Source organism: Brachionichthys hirsutus, unplaced genomic scaffold (genome assembly GCF_040956055.1).
Source record: "Brachionichthys hirsutus isolate HB-005 unplaced genomic scaffold, CSIRO-AGI_Bhir_v1 contig_310, whole genome shotgun sequence".
NCBI lineage: Eukaryota > Metazoa > Chordata > Actinopteri > Lophiiformes > Brachionichthyidae > Brachionichthys > Brachionichthys hirsutus.
The window spans coordinates 2,735-16,834 of record NW_027180608.1 but is presented as its reverse complement, the minus strand read 5'-3'; the positions used below and the strand labels follow the sequence as shown (position 1 = coordinate 16,834).

Below are 14,100 nucleotides of genomic sequence, written 5' to 3'. Positions count from 1 at the left end.
ACAAATTATGCATAGAAACTCTTTTTTATTATTATTGTGTTTTAGCCCCACTTGAATGGCTGGTAAATAAAAGCGTGGTGTCGTGGATGAAACTATAAATAGACCGTAAAAGCAAATATCTTACCGATAACTGCTGCAGCAACACATCAATGCCGTCCATCTCTCCCAGCAGTTCTCTGGTATCTGTGGACAAGAGATAGAAAAGAGGAGGAAGGCTGATAAATAAAAATGGAGTAACCGGAAAACGAGGACATTAAATCAAGATGGCTACAAAAAAGAAAAGGAAAGACCTGAGAAAAAGGACACAAGAAAAAGAGAAACCAAGAGAGGGGATGCCAGTCAAAAGTATAAGATGAGTACGAACAGAGAAACACAGCGGAGACGAGCTGCTGTTAATTCCACAGGATGTGTAATTAGACAGTGGACTGAATGACAATCTGAAATCTATGTGAGGTAAAGTATGAAGAACGCAGATTACACACTCTATGGTTGTCCAAGATGTATAGACTGTTGACAGTAGTTTCCCTGACACCCTGCGTAAAAATAAATAATTATCCTAACAACTATATAGTTTTATATTTTTGACATGTTTATTTTTTTATAGTAGTTACCTATTTCCGCTTTATGACAAAGATTGGGCAGTAAGCAACTTTTTGTTGTGAGAACACAAAAACCTGCCGAGGCCGAGCCTTGGCACTAAAGAGTTCCACATTCCTCCTTACATGCAGGTTGCACATCTATGATGTCACAGTAGTTTTTGTCACAGCAGTGACATTACGAAACCTAAAACTCCCTTTACTGGCGTCAATATGCAGACGCGTTCAAAAACCTTCGTTTTTAAAGACGGAAATATGCGTTTTCGTGTAGGTGATAGGCAAAACCCTAGAAAAATATTTGTTTTTGGAGATACCCGGCTACATGTGTACATGGCCTCAGTTTCATGGTAATTTGTCGACTGCTTTAAGTGTAACTGACAATAAAATGTCAAACAACATTTTATTAATATCCTGAGTAGAATCTTCATTTTTAGGGGCTAAACCCTTAAACCACGCTTCTTTTAAACCTAGAGACGCATGATGCAATGTTCGGGGGGGGGGGAGACTTATGCACAACATTTTTCATGGAAATGTGTAAAGCTGTTTTTGTGCAGTCCTGCTAACAGACACACACCCAGACAAATCAAAATAGTCAGCTAAGATACTTGGCTCCCCTCCTAAGGCCCTCCACAAGGTAAAATACCAAGCAGTCTAATCAGCAGGGAATCGGAAGCTCATCTTATTCACAGCAGCACCTATTTTAGGGTTTTAAATCATGTATAACAGCACAAAGCAATAATGACATTCAAATTAGCTCATGGAGGATTGTCCAAAATTCTAATTTCTGCAATAGTAGTGGTGTCATTTGTCTTATTCCCATTGATTAAAATTGAAAAGGTGTTAAGGGGAAAAGAAGAAAGACATTTTTTGACATTTTATTTTGCATTTGAGAATTGATGTAAAATGAAAAATGAGTCCCACGAAATAGCAATATGACCCATACTATTAATGAGAACTCATGCAAGGATCCGAGAGTGGAGAAGACAGCAAATTGACAAGGTGATGAAGAGGAGAACAGGCATGGAAAGACCAAAGAGGAATGAGAGAGAGAGAGATGAATGGGAAGAGGGAGAGGAGACATGAAATCAAGGAGCAATGGAGGAAAACGACAAAGAGGATATGAGGGAATGATAGACAATGTCAGGAGTGATTAAAGAAAGAAAAGGATGGAAAATATTAAAAAAGAGAGGAGGGAGAAGGAGTAAAAGAGAACAAGAATAATTTAACATTTATGAACTAGGATTAAAAATAAAAATGGATAAGAGTGGAAGATAATATATATTGTCACATGTAGTAATTGTTATTTAAATAATAATAACAGAGAGCGCAGACCTCCACCAAGCACCTCATTCCCCTCCTAATTGGATTTACACTGTCCCACATGGTGATCTGGATCATCGCCAAAAAGTTCTAAATTGTTTTTGGTATCTTTATACACCAACCATGAAAAGTTAAAAGTGAATCGGAGTTGATTTGTAATAGATTTTTTTAATGTTACGGGTTTTCAATGTTAAAATGTAATATTTTAAACGAACTTCATTCTGTGTCAAACTCCATAAACATCGGTCAATAACAAACCGGCATAGAGGAACAAATGCTGAAGTTCCATTGACGGCAATGTTACCGAAGATTTCAAACTGATCCAGAATCCAGGATCTCTTCTGGATCATCACCAAAATTAATCATCCGCTCCTGGTAACATTCCAAACACTTCCTGAAACTTTCATCAAGATCCATCCAGAACCTTTTGAGTTATCTTGCTAACAGACGGAAGGACGGACAAACAAACGGTTTAGTTTAATTTAACTTGGCTCATATAAATGGAACTTATAAATCAGATAATGATGAAATTAATGCTGTAATGAACATCATTTATAGAGATGCACTTACTGTCGTTGTTCTGCAGCAGGATAGCCAGGATTTCACTGCAGTACAGCTTGTTGGCGTCAAACGGCATCTTTATCTGGAAGAAGGGATTAATTTTAGCCACTCCAGCTGGGAAACTCCATGACTGAGTCCAGAGTACGAGAATGGAAAACAAAGGATATAAGAAGATTCTGTTTTTGGTGTACAGAAAGTTTTAACAAATCTTTTAAATTTTCACATTTGTGGATTGGCTTCTTTACCTGGGATGCCGTTTCAACGATTCTCCAGATGCAACCAGAACTACTTCAGCTCATCCTCAACATTTACAGTCACATTTTTTATTAACAGCTTTCAATTTGTTTCTAAAATGTCTTACAAATGACTGACAAGAACTGTGAGGAGGGTTTTACAGGAAAGGTTATTTAATGACGGTTTGGTCCGTGGCATCATCAAAGAATTTAAAACGCACAGATGTGTACAGAAATTTAATGCATGATAAATTATTCTAAATTGAACACCCAATAAATATCTGTTAAGTTTTCATTTAAATATTTTTTTATGGTTTATCATTTATAACCAACTTTTTTTCTTTTGTTTTCTGCTTGAATATTATCATTATCAGAGAATTACAAATATTCAATATAGGGGTAATTCATTGATTCCAAAACCTACCAGTTGATGTTCTGTTTCTGCAGCAGCTCTGAAATGAAGTGTTGTGTCTCACCTTGATCCTTTTAAGTAGCCACTGCATGAGTCCCTGCTGAGCTGCCTCCGTGCACAAGCCGGGTCTGAACTCTGCCATGTTTTCAGTGATAGCTGAGGAAGACGATAACAACATCAAACAGCCAACTTCTGAAAAGCACACATCTTCCATTCCCCTGGTGAGCCTAGAGTAGTATAATATACCGCACTGCTGCAGAACCGGGGTTCGAACTACTGACCAACAGATAAGAAGATGAACACTGAGCCACATAACGTCAAACGGCCGTGAGCCGGAATCAAACCCACTCTGCCGTATGTGGGTGCATTAAAAACCACTGCAAACACCAACCATGCAGAACTAGTTTTTGCAAATGTTGGTCAAGAACTGAACGTTCTGGATCGCTCAGAGTCACCATCATTAGCATTAGTTTCAAAATGCCAAAGGGCGCATGTGTGTGTGTGTGTGTGTGTGTGTGGAAACAAAGACCACATTTGAGATAAAACGTAGAAATCGTGTTTCCATGAAAACCAAAAGAATACAACTTGTAGAAAATGACACATCAACATATTTATCATGATTTATATTCGTTTGGTTTGTAGTTTGTGAGGTATGTTCTGGACAGAGCGACAAGGACAACTCAAACACAGGAGGCTGGATGGAAAACATAATCCGGGAACATTCGTGCTGTGGAATAATTCCGCATCGTAAGTTTGTATTTATTAACAAAGCCACTTCTGCTATATGATGTGCCCATCACTGGAGACTGCAGCAGGGGAAGAGAGAAAGGAAAGGAGCCGTGGTGTGATATGACTGGAAGGAGAAAAGGAAAAACAGAGCAGTAAAAGAAGAAGGATGGAAAGTTGAGAGAATAAGAGACAGTGTAAGAAACATGCAAAAACAAAATCAACCCCCCTCTGTCCGAAAAATAAATAGATCTGAAGAAAGGGGCTGAAGTGAAATGTTGAGAAATGGAGAAGGAGGGTGCCGAGGGAGGGAGGGAGGGAGGGAGCGCCTTTATCAGCGTTTCAAACCGAGCAGACCGACAGGCTCCTGCAGGACAGCAGGCTCAGAGAGCAGAGCAGCCAAGGCAGACAAAAGGCTTATTCAAGCTTGGAGGGCTCCCTTGATAACACATTGTCACATACATGAATAGAAGATGCACAAGCACTGCTCCCTCAATATAACACATTCGCACAGAGCCAAACACACAACACCTAAACAGCTCTCCTGACACCCGGCCTCAATCCGGCAAGAAAGGGAAGAAGAAAAAAAAATTCTCAGAGGACTCATTCAACGCCGAGGGAGGCAGAAAAGTCAGGTTCATATGAGGCTAAATAGCCCATGACTCCTCAGATGTGCCCCCTCGCTCCTGCACCTCATGTCCGCATGCAGCGTTGTGACACAAACACTGACTCTTACTCGCATTTACAGCGGCCTGTCACCACAGATACAAACGCTACGCTTCTTCCTTCGGTGAAAACTTTGAAATGAGTCTTTGCGTCTTTCCGTCGTCCTCCTTGATAAAGTCAAGGGCCCTTTTCATTGTTAATGCTTAAAGAACACAGATAGAGTTAAGACATACGTCCTCTTTGTAATGTCAAACCCAAATCCAGGAGGAGCGGCTGTCGCCGCTCTCCAGAAGAGCTCATCACGTTTTGAGCCCAAACGAGACGAGGGCTCCAAATGTTATTGAGCCGCTGTCTTAATCAGAGCCTGATTTTTAATCATCAGCACTGAAATCTGTCCCAGATATTTGTCTCGCATGTTTGGAATATGAATGAAGACGCGGAGCCGTGCAGACACAGAGGGCATCTTCTTTAGTTGCTATACAGCTGCTGGGATATGTTTATGGGTATGTTAGCTCATGTTAGCTCACTGTGCTTTCAGCAACAAGAAGCGGCGAGTCGGCGAATCAAATCAAAACTGATCACATCACCAACCGAAACGCAGCGCTGAAGTGCGTTCCCTTACCCAATGTGTTGAAGACGCCGTCAGCCTCCTCTTTCACCTGTTCATCGAGCCGCTCCATGTTCTGCACCAGCAATGCCACCACCTGACCCTCCAGCTGCAGACAGACAGGTGAAGTCCAACATTTTACCAAGATGTGAACCCGTTCCATCAGGCATGGCAGACATTATTCCTCCATCTGGAAAAGCTATCAGGGTTGATCGAGGAACGGTTCACATTCAAGGACGAAGACTTAGTCCAGCGCCTCTATACCGTACATTTTTGTCGTTCGACAAGAGAACATATTTTCTCTGCTGATCTTGACTGCTATGAAACATGATGTTCGGACACTTTATGCTTACGGTAGTTCCCAAACACTTACATGAAATATCTGTGACAGTCTTTGGTCAAAATAGCAAACAGATTCCATCCCTATTGTTATCCCATGTGGTCTGCAAAATGATGCAGCACTTCAGAAGAAAGCTGACAAAATGTGGAGGCATGATGTTAATGCGACGATTGTTTTTTTGTTAAGATTCACCCTTGGCAGAGGAAACCTGGTTCCTGTCTGAGCGTCTCTGAGCATTTCCATGTGTTTTCAGTCAAGTCAAGTTTGGAAACTCATAACCAAACAGAGCTCGCGCCGCGGGGTTCCGCCTGGCTGGAGAAAAGTACTATTACAGATGAAAGCAGACAGACAGTCGACGCAGATTTATGAGCCACCAGAGACCGCCGTGGATCATTTTGATTCATCGTATCAAGGATAACACCTGGCCTTCTGGCAACAAGGACAAAGGAGCTGGAAGCAGTACCTCAAAGAGGAGAGACAAATGGATTCAACCAACCCTTGCTGCCCTCAAACCGTTTCCCTTGGAAGTAGCCGTAAAGAAGAGCGTGGGCGCGCCATTGGGCAGTAAATGGACTGGATTTATTAGATGCATTTTGTCCCCAGTGTTACAAAGCCACCCAATCTACCGTGGTTTTGTCTGGACACAAGTAGAATGTGAGAAATGCGATTTTTGCAAATTAGAGCCAAGATGCATTTGGAGTTGAAAGACAGGAGATAAATACATGGGCGTTGGTTGACAGTCTAAACAATAATTATTTCACTTCTTAAATTGAAAATTGTTTAACTTCCCTGCATGATTTAGATATTTCACTCCACAAATACACAGATTAAAGCTTATTAAACAAATGGCTTGTAATCAGGCTTTTAAAAGATGTATTTATTAACTAGGCCAACATTTTCTTCCCTCAGTACAGGTCATGAGTGCATGTTTTAAAAGGATGTCTGTCCCTCTCTGTAAGAAAATTCCTATAACAATTATTACAGTAGTTAAATGATGCATCTGATAACACAGAAGTCCTAATATTTAAATTTCATATATAGAGCCACTAAATTTCATTCACTGTAGTGAGAATCGATAAGTTAAGATTTTTGGATGAAGCGTAATCGTGATGGGCATAAAGTTCTTTTCTCCTTAATAGCTGTATCTGCACATCATTGTCGTTTGACCTTTGTTTATGTTGCTCTAAATGTCAGCACACATAAAAAAAAAGTATAAAAAATAACTTTCCCATTCCATAGACGGCACGAGTCCAAACCTCAAAAAAGAGTGAGAGAGGCAGAGACACAGAGAGAGCGAGAGAGGATGTTAAAGACAGAGCTGATGCCAACAGGCACAGCTGGAGGGTGACAGAGCAAACGGTGTGAGAGGAGATGCTATAATGATATGGCTGACATTACACATTGAAATGAGTTTTTGTTCCCTTGACTAAATTCGTGTCACTTTCCAAATTAAATCTCAAATGTATTTAATTACCACAACAATTCACATTGGCATCCCGCTAAAAAGAGCCAACTGGTTGAACTAATGATTTTACTTTTTTACGGTGACAAAAAGCACAAATAAATTCCCTATTTCTGGCCAAGTTACTTTCTAATATGTTTCGATTTGTTCTCATAGTAAAAAGTGAAAATCTGGTTCTATGATTATTTTAAAATACTTCTACATTTCATACATCTATTCTGGAGAAGGCGCTGCGAGAGGGCGCTCTAGGCTCATGACAACTCCAGGTACGCGATACTCATGTAACATTAAATTATAGACAACTGAAAGAGTAAACACAAATACCCCCAAAAGAAAATCTTATTCTGCCGATTGCAAGCCAACGGTAGTAAAATATGCATCTGAAAATGTTAGTGGAGCATCAGAAAGAGAGTTTGGAGTGAGTGAGAAATATGCGAGGGACTAGCGAAAAGCTGAGGATATGCTTAATGCAATGAACAAAACAAAAAAAGCTAATCGCGGGCTAAAAGCAAGCTGGCCAGATATGGAGGAAGGAGTCCACAGATAAGAGCTTGAACAACAATGTTCAATGCATTCAGTGATGTGGAATGACATCAAGAGTTTTGGTAAACTTGATTACCGGTAATTTGCTTGTTGGACTCGCGAGCTTGTTATGTTAATTCTGCCTTTTCAGCCTCCCAGGTATGTTATTTATGCTATTGTGGAGCTGAATAACTGTTAATGTATAATGTTAACACGCTGGACACCTATTTAGCTTGCTGTGTATGCTACGTGTAGCTGAATAACTGATAATGTATGACATTAACATACTGGACATTTAATTAGCTTGTTGTGTACGCCTGGATTTCGTAAATTAAATTTCCCAATAAACTGCGACTTATACCGGTATATATATTTTTTTTTCCCATGACGCATTTTGTGAACAATGCAATTTATACTCCCAGTTAATCAATATTCATGTTTTAGAGAGCAAACTTGACAACGTGCTGCTTCATCAATACAGTCTAATATTGATGCACTTACCAGAGCGTCTATGAGCACCTCTGCACCCTCCTCGCTCTCTTGGAGTGTGTCGATATCCGTCAGCTCCTGCAGGAGGTCCACCACTGCGATGGCAACATGTGATTCGGGTTAAGGACAAGAGGCTTTGTGTTAAAAGAGCACTCCGCTGATTTAGCATTTAGAATTCTGCAGAGGTCAAATGAGCTCACTTCTTTCAAATTCCGAGATGAAGTGACACCAGCTAAGGAAATCTATCATTGAAAAATGACGCCGAAGCTTCAGCTGCACATATACATTAATTGTTACAACTGTAATAGTTCTGGAAATGGATCACAAACATCATGGTTGCACATGCTGACCTGATTATCAGAGACAAACGGACTTGGAGCTGAAAGAGTTACGCACTCCTCAAACATTCCAAACAAGCAATTCATGTGTGGCTCGCTGATGGTTTGTTAGTTGTTGTTTTTTTGCAGGGTGCTAGCTAGAATAAAAATCAGCTGTCAGACAAAATGTGCAAAACATATTTGTTTTCATCAGATAGTTAAAAAAAACAATCTTTACTGAAAGGATATCAGTATTTTCATGACTGAGGAGGCTCAGCAGTGAGTGGACAGCATTAAGCTCCACCAGCAGGTGATAGAGGTCTGGCATTGTGGCAATGACGTGCATTTCCTGGATAATGTCGTTCAGATCCAGCTCCGACTCCATGAATCTGGATCAGAGAAGGAAAAGAAGCATAATTAGCATGCTTACTACTTAGCGTCTAAAAGTGCAGTAGAATAATTTGAGCATTTCTTACAGAGGTACAGTGTTATGTCAGGAACTTCAGCAGCAGTCTTTTCTGCACAGTTCACCTTGGTGATTGTGAGTCACACAGCACAATGCGTTGGGAGTGTGTGACTGCACGACAGTGCTAGGAAAACATACTGTAAGATCTTGTGATTTACTTTACTCCTGATCTATAACATGAAAGAAAAGCAGCCAAATTGATCACGACTATTTTGTGACTAAATACCAGAACAGACGAGGAAGAAGGTGAAAGTGTGAGAAGCTATTTCTAAGGCTCTGGGTCTCCACTGATCTGCATCCCTCCATCATCCTGATATGGGGCAGTGTTGGTGGATCCACCATTAAAAGCCACCAGGCCAAAAGACATCCATGGGAGAGCGGTGGTGGAGAAAGGCCCCTTGAAAGCCAGAAGAACATGAAAGCTGATCTTTGAACACCTCTTTTGTGATCCTCAGAACTTTTGGTGATTATTTTGCGGACTGGTGAGTCTGAACTGTTTGGGATACAAGGGGGTGTTGTCACATCTGGTTTAAGCAATCCATTTAAAGAACATTCCACCTTTGATGTCTGGTGTCTGTATAACGTTGTGCTTGTCCAGGTGAACTGTGTGTAGAATTTAGCACGCAATTTTGTCGCGACAGTTTGATAAACACAAAGAACAGAAGAAATGTTTTCATAGCACTGTATGCATCCATCAGTTAGACTGCTTACATTTACCTTAATTCATATAAGTGTGTGCCAGTAATAAAATACACGAGCAAGAAAGCAAAAGATTGCGAATCAGAAATGGACTTACTTCTCTGGGTTGTCTGGAAACTTAATCCTCAGTTCCTGGTTTTTGTACGACCTTTTCTCAAAGGTCAGGATCATTTTCTTCACTGAAGTCTCATCCACTAGTTCTGCCTGTTTGATTATTACAAAATGGAAGGAGAAAGGGAGGGGAGAAAGGTTAAAAGCAAAGATGAAATGAAGGGAGAAAAAGTCTGCTGGAATAACAATGAACGGAAATAAGGGGTATGTAAGTGGAGAAAAGTAGAAAGAAATGTTCTCTGTGTGTCAGAGAACAGCTCAAGTATTTGACCGCTGCTGGCTTAAAAGCTTGTAAAGTGCTGGTCAGATGATGACAGGTTAGGAAATTACACTGGACTCCACAGAGCCTCCTCTGTGGAGGTAATAAGAGAGATAATACTCAAAGGGTCCAAAAACAAATTGTTTTGTTGTGAAAACAATTTGGATCTGTTTCCTCAGGTATTAAAGATAGAACAAATCCGGTGACTTGTTCCGATGTGGAATTGACTCTGCTATAAGACGGCGCTTGTTAGAAATCTCTCTCTCTAATATTAAATGCACAGCAGGCCAAAACGCAAGTGCACCCCCCATTTTACGAATAATCTCAAACATATTTGCAATCCGGAACCAATCCGGATGAAATTCGGTGGTGAGATAGAGATCCTTACCCTACATGACTGTTTCAAATTCCATAAACATCGGTCAATAATCCACAGAGCTATTGAGCAACACATTTTGAAGCTCCATTTACTGCAATATTAATGAACATTTCAAAGTGATCCCGAATCCAGGATCTGTTCAGTATCATCACCAAAATTATAGTAATAGTAATCTGTTCCAGGTAACATTCCCAATACTTCCTGAAACCTTTTACTCGCTAACAGGCAGACAAACAGATCATGCCAGAAAAACCATAACCTCCTGAGGTAAAAAGCATGTCAGGAAGCAACAAGCACCGGAAAAGGCATAAACAATGACCGGTGAATGGCAACTAGGGATGCCCCAATCCGATCTTCTGATCGGAAATCGGGGCCGATCACAAGCTTGCGGACTCGGAATGGATTGGGCTCGGATCAGAATGGGACGTTAGCTCCCAATCAGGACTTGGATATATATGGATCGTTATTGTCATGACCTTTTGTCAGATCTGGAGTCAAATGACTCGGGGTCAAAGAAAACCTGATCGGGACATCCATAATGGGACCAAAACACAACGCCTGCTGTAGTTGGGATCAGCCATCCCAACTACAGCATCAATCTGAGCTGCTTCTTAAGAAAATCTTCTTTTTTTTTTTACCATTTTGCCTGACATTCAAGATTACTTCACCAGAAAATGTGTTGCCCATAAATGTCAGTATGCACATGTGTCCAAATGGCACTGGTGTCGGATTGCATCACAGTGTCTCATGAGTGTAAAAGCTCAACTTCGACTCTGCTCCTTAACAGTAATGTACCGTACACATTAGTCTTTGGCTCCACTCTAATTGTGTGGCTGATATTTAAAGGTCATAGATTGAACGTGACAAAAGACTAGATGGTAGTTGAAAGACGGACATTCCCTTAAGAAAGGTCAGATATCATGGTGTGTACGGAGAAGTTTATCTGCGAATCCAGGGTGAGCCAGGCTGGGATTCACTTCTGGATTCAGCCAGCTACTAAGAGTCTGACATGTATGAGTATGAAGCAGAATTCAGCAGGGAAAAGGATGCAGCAGGACACGACTACAATGCTACAACATATCCTGCATCTCCACCGAGCTCCGAATGCTCCACGTTTTGATAAACCTAAAAACAAAAACAAAATAAGCCCCACTTTTAAAATGTTATCTCTGGGCAACAAATATTGTAGATTTCCTTTTGAACCTTTAAAAGCACCGGAGCACACACTTATTCTCATAAGAGGAATGGTTCAGGTTGTGATCACAAATAAAACGCATGTGTGTGCTAGTGTGACAGAATCTTGCATCTCAAAATAATCAATTAAAAAATGCAGCAACAAAAAATACTCAAACCCACAATTGTAACATTACTGATTTTTAGAAAGGGAGTAACTGACTTGTGACACTTAAACAGGAGTATGGTATCTGAATTACCTCAGGTTCCTCTCCATCCTGGTCCATCAGCTTATCCAGAATCTTCCTCCGATCCCCAATCAGCTCCTCGGGCTCTTTCATTTCACCTCCTGCTTCAAATCCAATCCCTGCTGCTTCTCGGTATCGAGCCAGCTCCCTGGCACTCGCGCCTCTCAGCTGCTTTCCTCCTCTGGAATCATCCTCTCCTCCAGCTGCTCCTCCATCCCCTTCCCTGGGTCGCTTTGCCCCTCTATCGGGCTAGGAGATGAAAGAAATTGAAGATAAATATGTTAACATTGAATGTATTCAAGTGTTTTGATCGGCACCTCTCATTTCGAGACAATAAAACTTGGAAAAAAATTAAATGCATTTCATAGAATAGTGAATGGATATTTTACTGCGACGAAAGTGTTAATAAGTGAGCCACTCCTTATTCCAGTATTTACTGTCAACAGGAATGAAGGGTAAAATGATGCAACATGTTCTGTTAGAAGCAAAATGACTCCACACTATTGTATATTAGGTTTATTAGCAAAACACAATATTTATCCAGCTGCTTTCAACTACCAAATCAAAATGATGCAACATGTTCTGTTAGAAGCAAAATGACTCCACACTATTGTATATTAGGTTTATTAGCAAAACACAATATTTATCCAGCTGCTTTCAACTACCAAATCAATTGGGAACAAAGTGCTCCTGATTACTGCAGTCTCAAAATGATTGAACCCTCGAGGACAAGCATCTCCAGTATGGTGCATCCTTCTATGGCATAAAACAAAAGCAATGCACGTCAATTTCGTCCGTTTCACTGAAGAATCTTAACGCATTTCTCATCAAGTTGAAAAAATATATCAGAACCACCTTCTTCAAATCCAATAAAACCTTTTTCGCTATGATGCACCTGTGATGGTCAACGTAGGTCGATCTAGAACGACCCACAACATCTTCTAAAACTGAGCCTTAATGGATTTTGAGACCTTGTTGCGATAACTTTCCTTTTTTGGAAAGTGACATCAACGCTTCATTTTCTTCACAGGGGGTGACTATTTCTTCTAGAATTTCCCGACACTTGAGAGAATCCATTTGACAGCAGAGTTTAACATTTCATGCGGTCTAGACGTAAATGTAGGCCAATACATTATAAACTTTAGGCATCTGATGGAGAGTTGTGAATGCTGGTACAATGCAGCATTCGACACATAGATGCGTTAGCTCTTATGAGGTATGCTACAGACTGAAGCGAATAATTTTGAGAACGCAGTGCTAAAACTAGCATTTTGTCTTAAATTCGGGCGAGAAATAAACATTTAAATATTTTTTGTTACTTAGTCTACTAAAATAAACAAGTTACATTTTTATTCGACCGTAGAAAAGTCAAATGTATTCCTGAACACGGAATAACATCTTATACTGCTAGCACGCTAATTGCTAACGTTATTTATTGCTAAGAACAAGAGCAGAACAGAACAAACGCTGATGCTAGATGCTATTCACTGGTGGACAACGCACGAAGACAAACAGACATAAAGTTAATAATAACTAGACCAAGATTGTTTATAGCGTTCACCAGCAACTGCAAGTGTTACTTTTGCATGCAACTCAATGAATGCGCTAAGTTAGCGTTCCTTCACATTGATGCGCAGAATAAAACATTTACCTGATAATTCAGGAGCTCCCCAACATCCATTTCTACCGATGATAAATCTTAACTTCGAAAATGTCCTGTTCAAGCGTTGGAAATAAGTTAAAGCGTACGCTTCACTTTTTTATTCCCCGAGCTAAATGCAACTTTTCCACAGACACATGGTTGCCGTAAAACGCCTTTGTGTACTGTCGTAGCTCTCCACTGTCGTGAACTGTTACTACTTACTGCAACAAACTGGACGGCGAGCAGAGAGCTCCAAATCACAAAACCCTGAATCGGTATTTGTTTCCAGGCGACGTCAAAAGAAAATTCTTCAATGTAACAACGAGGACAAAAAATGTAAATAATTAAGTTATGATTTATTCAATTATACATTATGCACAGTAAATAAAAACACACAATACAAGCATTTTAAAACTGATAGTGATTCAGATGTACATCCAAATTTGCATAATGGTGGAACATCATAAGTCGCCAATACCTTTTTTTCTTTTTAGCCTATTATTACATTTATGTGTATTTTGCAAATTGATGTCTTACTAACTCTACCTTTAACATGGTAGTAATGTTTAGATGTTATATTAAACCAAGTTGCATGGTACATTTAATGTGTTTGGTGTTATTGTCCATTCCCTGTGCCGGGCAACACTGTGATTGGACGACATGTTTATGAATAACGACTACTCTCACGCTCAATTCAAACATGTATTACAGTTGAATATTCATTCATTCACCTTTTTGACTGCTTTGTCTGTTACCGGGTCATGCTGGAGCCTATCCCAGCAGTCAAAGGGCGAGAGGCGTGGTACACCCTGGACAAGCCGCCAGTTCATCACAGGGCGACACACAGGGCGACACACAGACAGACAATCATT

General features: G+C 40.3%; 1 protein-coding gene across 1 annotated transcript in view; it reads right to left on the bottom strand.

Annotated features, from left to right (window-relative positions):
- The window catches only part of LOC137916173 (beta-catenin-like protein 1), a 45,824-nt gene extending 32,557 nt beyond the window's left edge, over positions 1-13,267 (bottom strand). Inside the window, exons 1-9 of the mRNA XM_068759253.1 lie at positions 13,238-13,267; positions 11,599-11,835; positions 9,514-9,620; positions 8,501-8,640; positions 7,947-8,044; positions 5,137-5,230; positions 3,187-3,278; positions 2,487-2,559; positions 125-183 (exon numbers count right to left, since the gene is read on the bottom strand). Of these exons, the coding sequence (XP_068615354.1) occupies positions 125-183; positions 2,487-2,559; positions 3,187-3,278; positions 5,137-5,230; positions 7,947-8,044; positions 8,501-8,640; positions 9,514-9,620; positions 11,599-11,835; positions 13,238-13,267 (930 nt within the window). The remainder of the gene's footprint in view (positions 1-124; positions 184-2,486; positions 2,560-3,186; positions 3,279-5,136; positions 5,231-7,946; positions 8,045-8,500; positions 8,641-9,513; positions 9,621-11,598; positions 11,836-13,237) is intronic.
- Between the last annotated feature and the right edge of the window lie 833 nt (positions 13,268-14,100).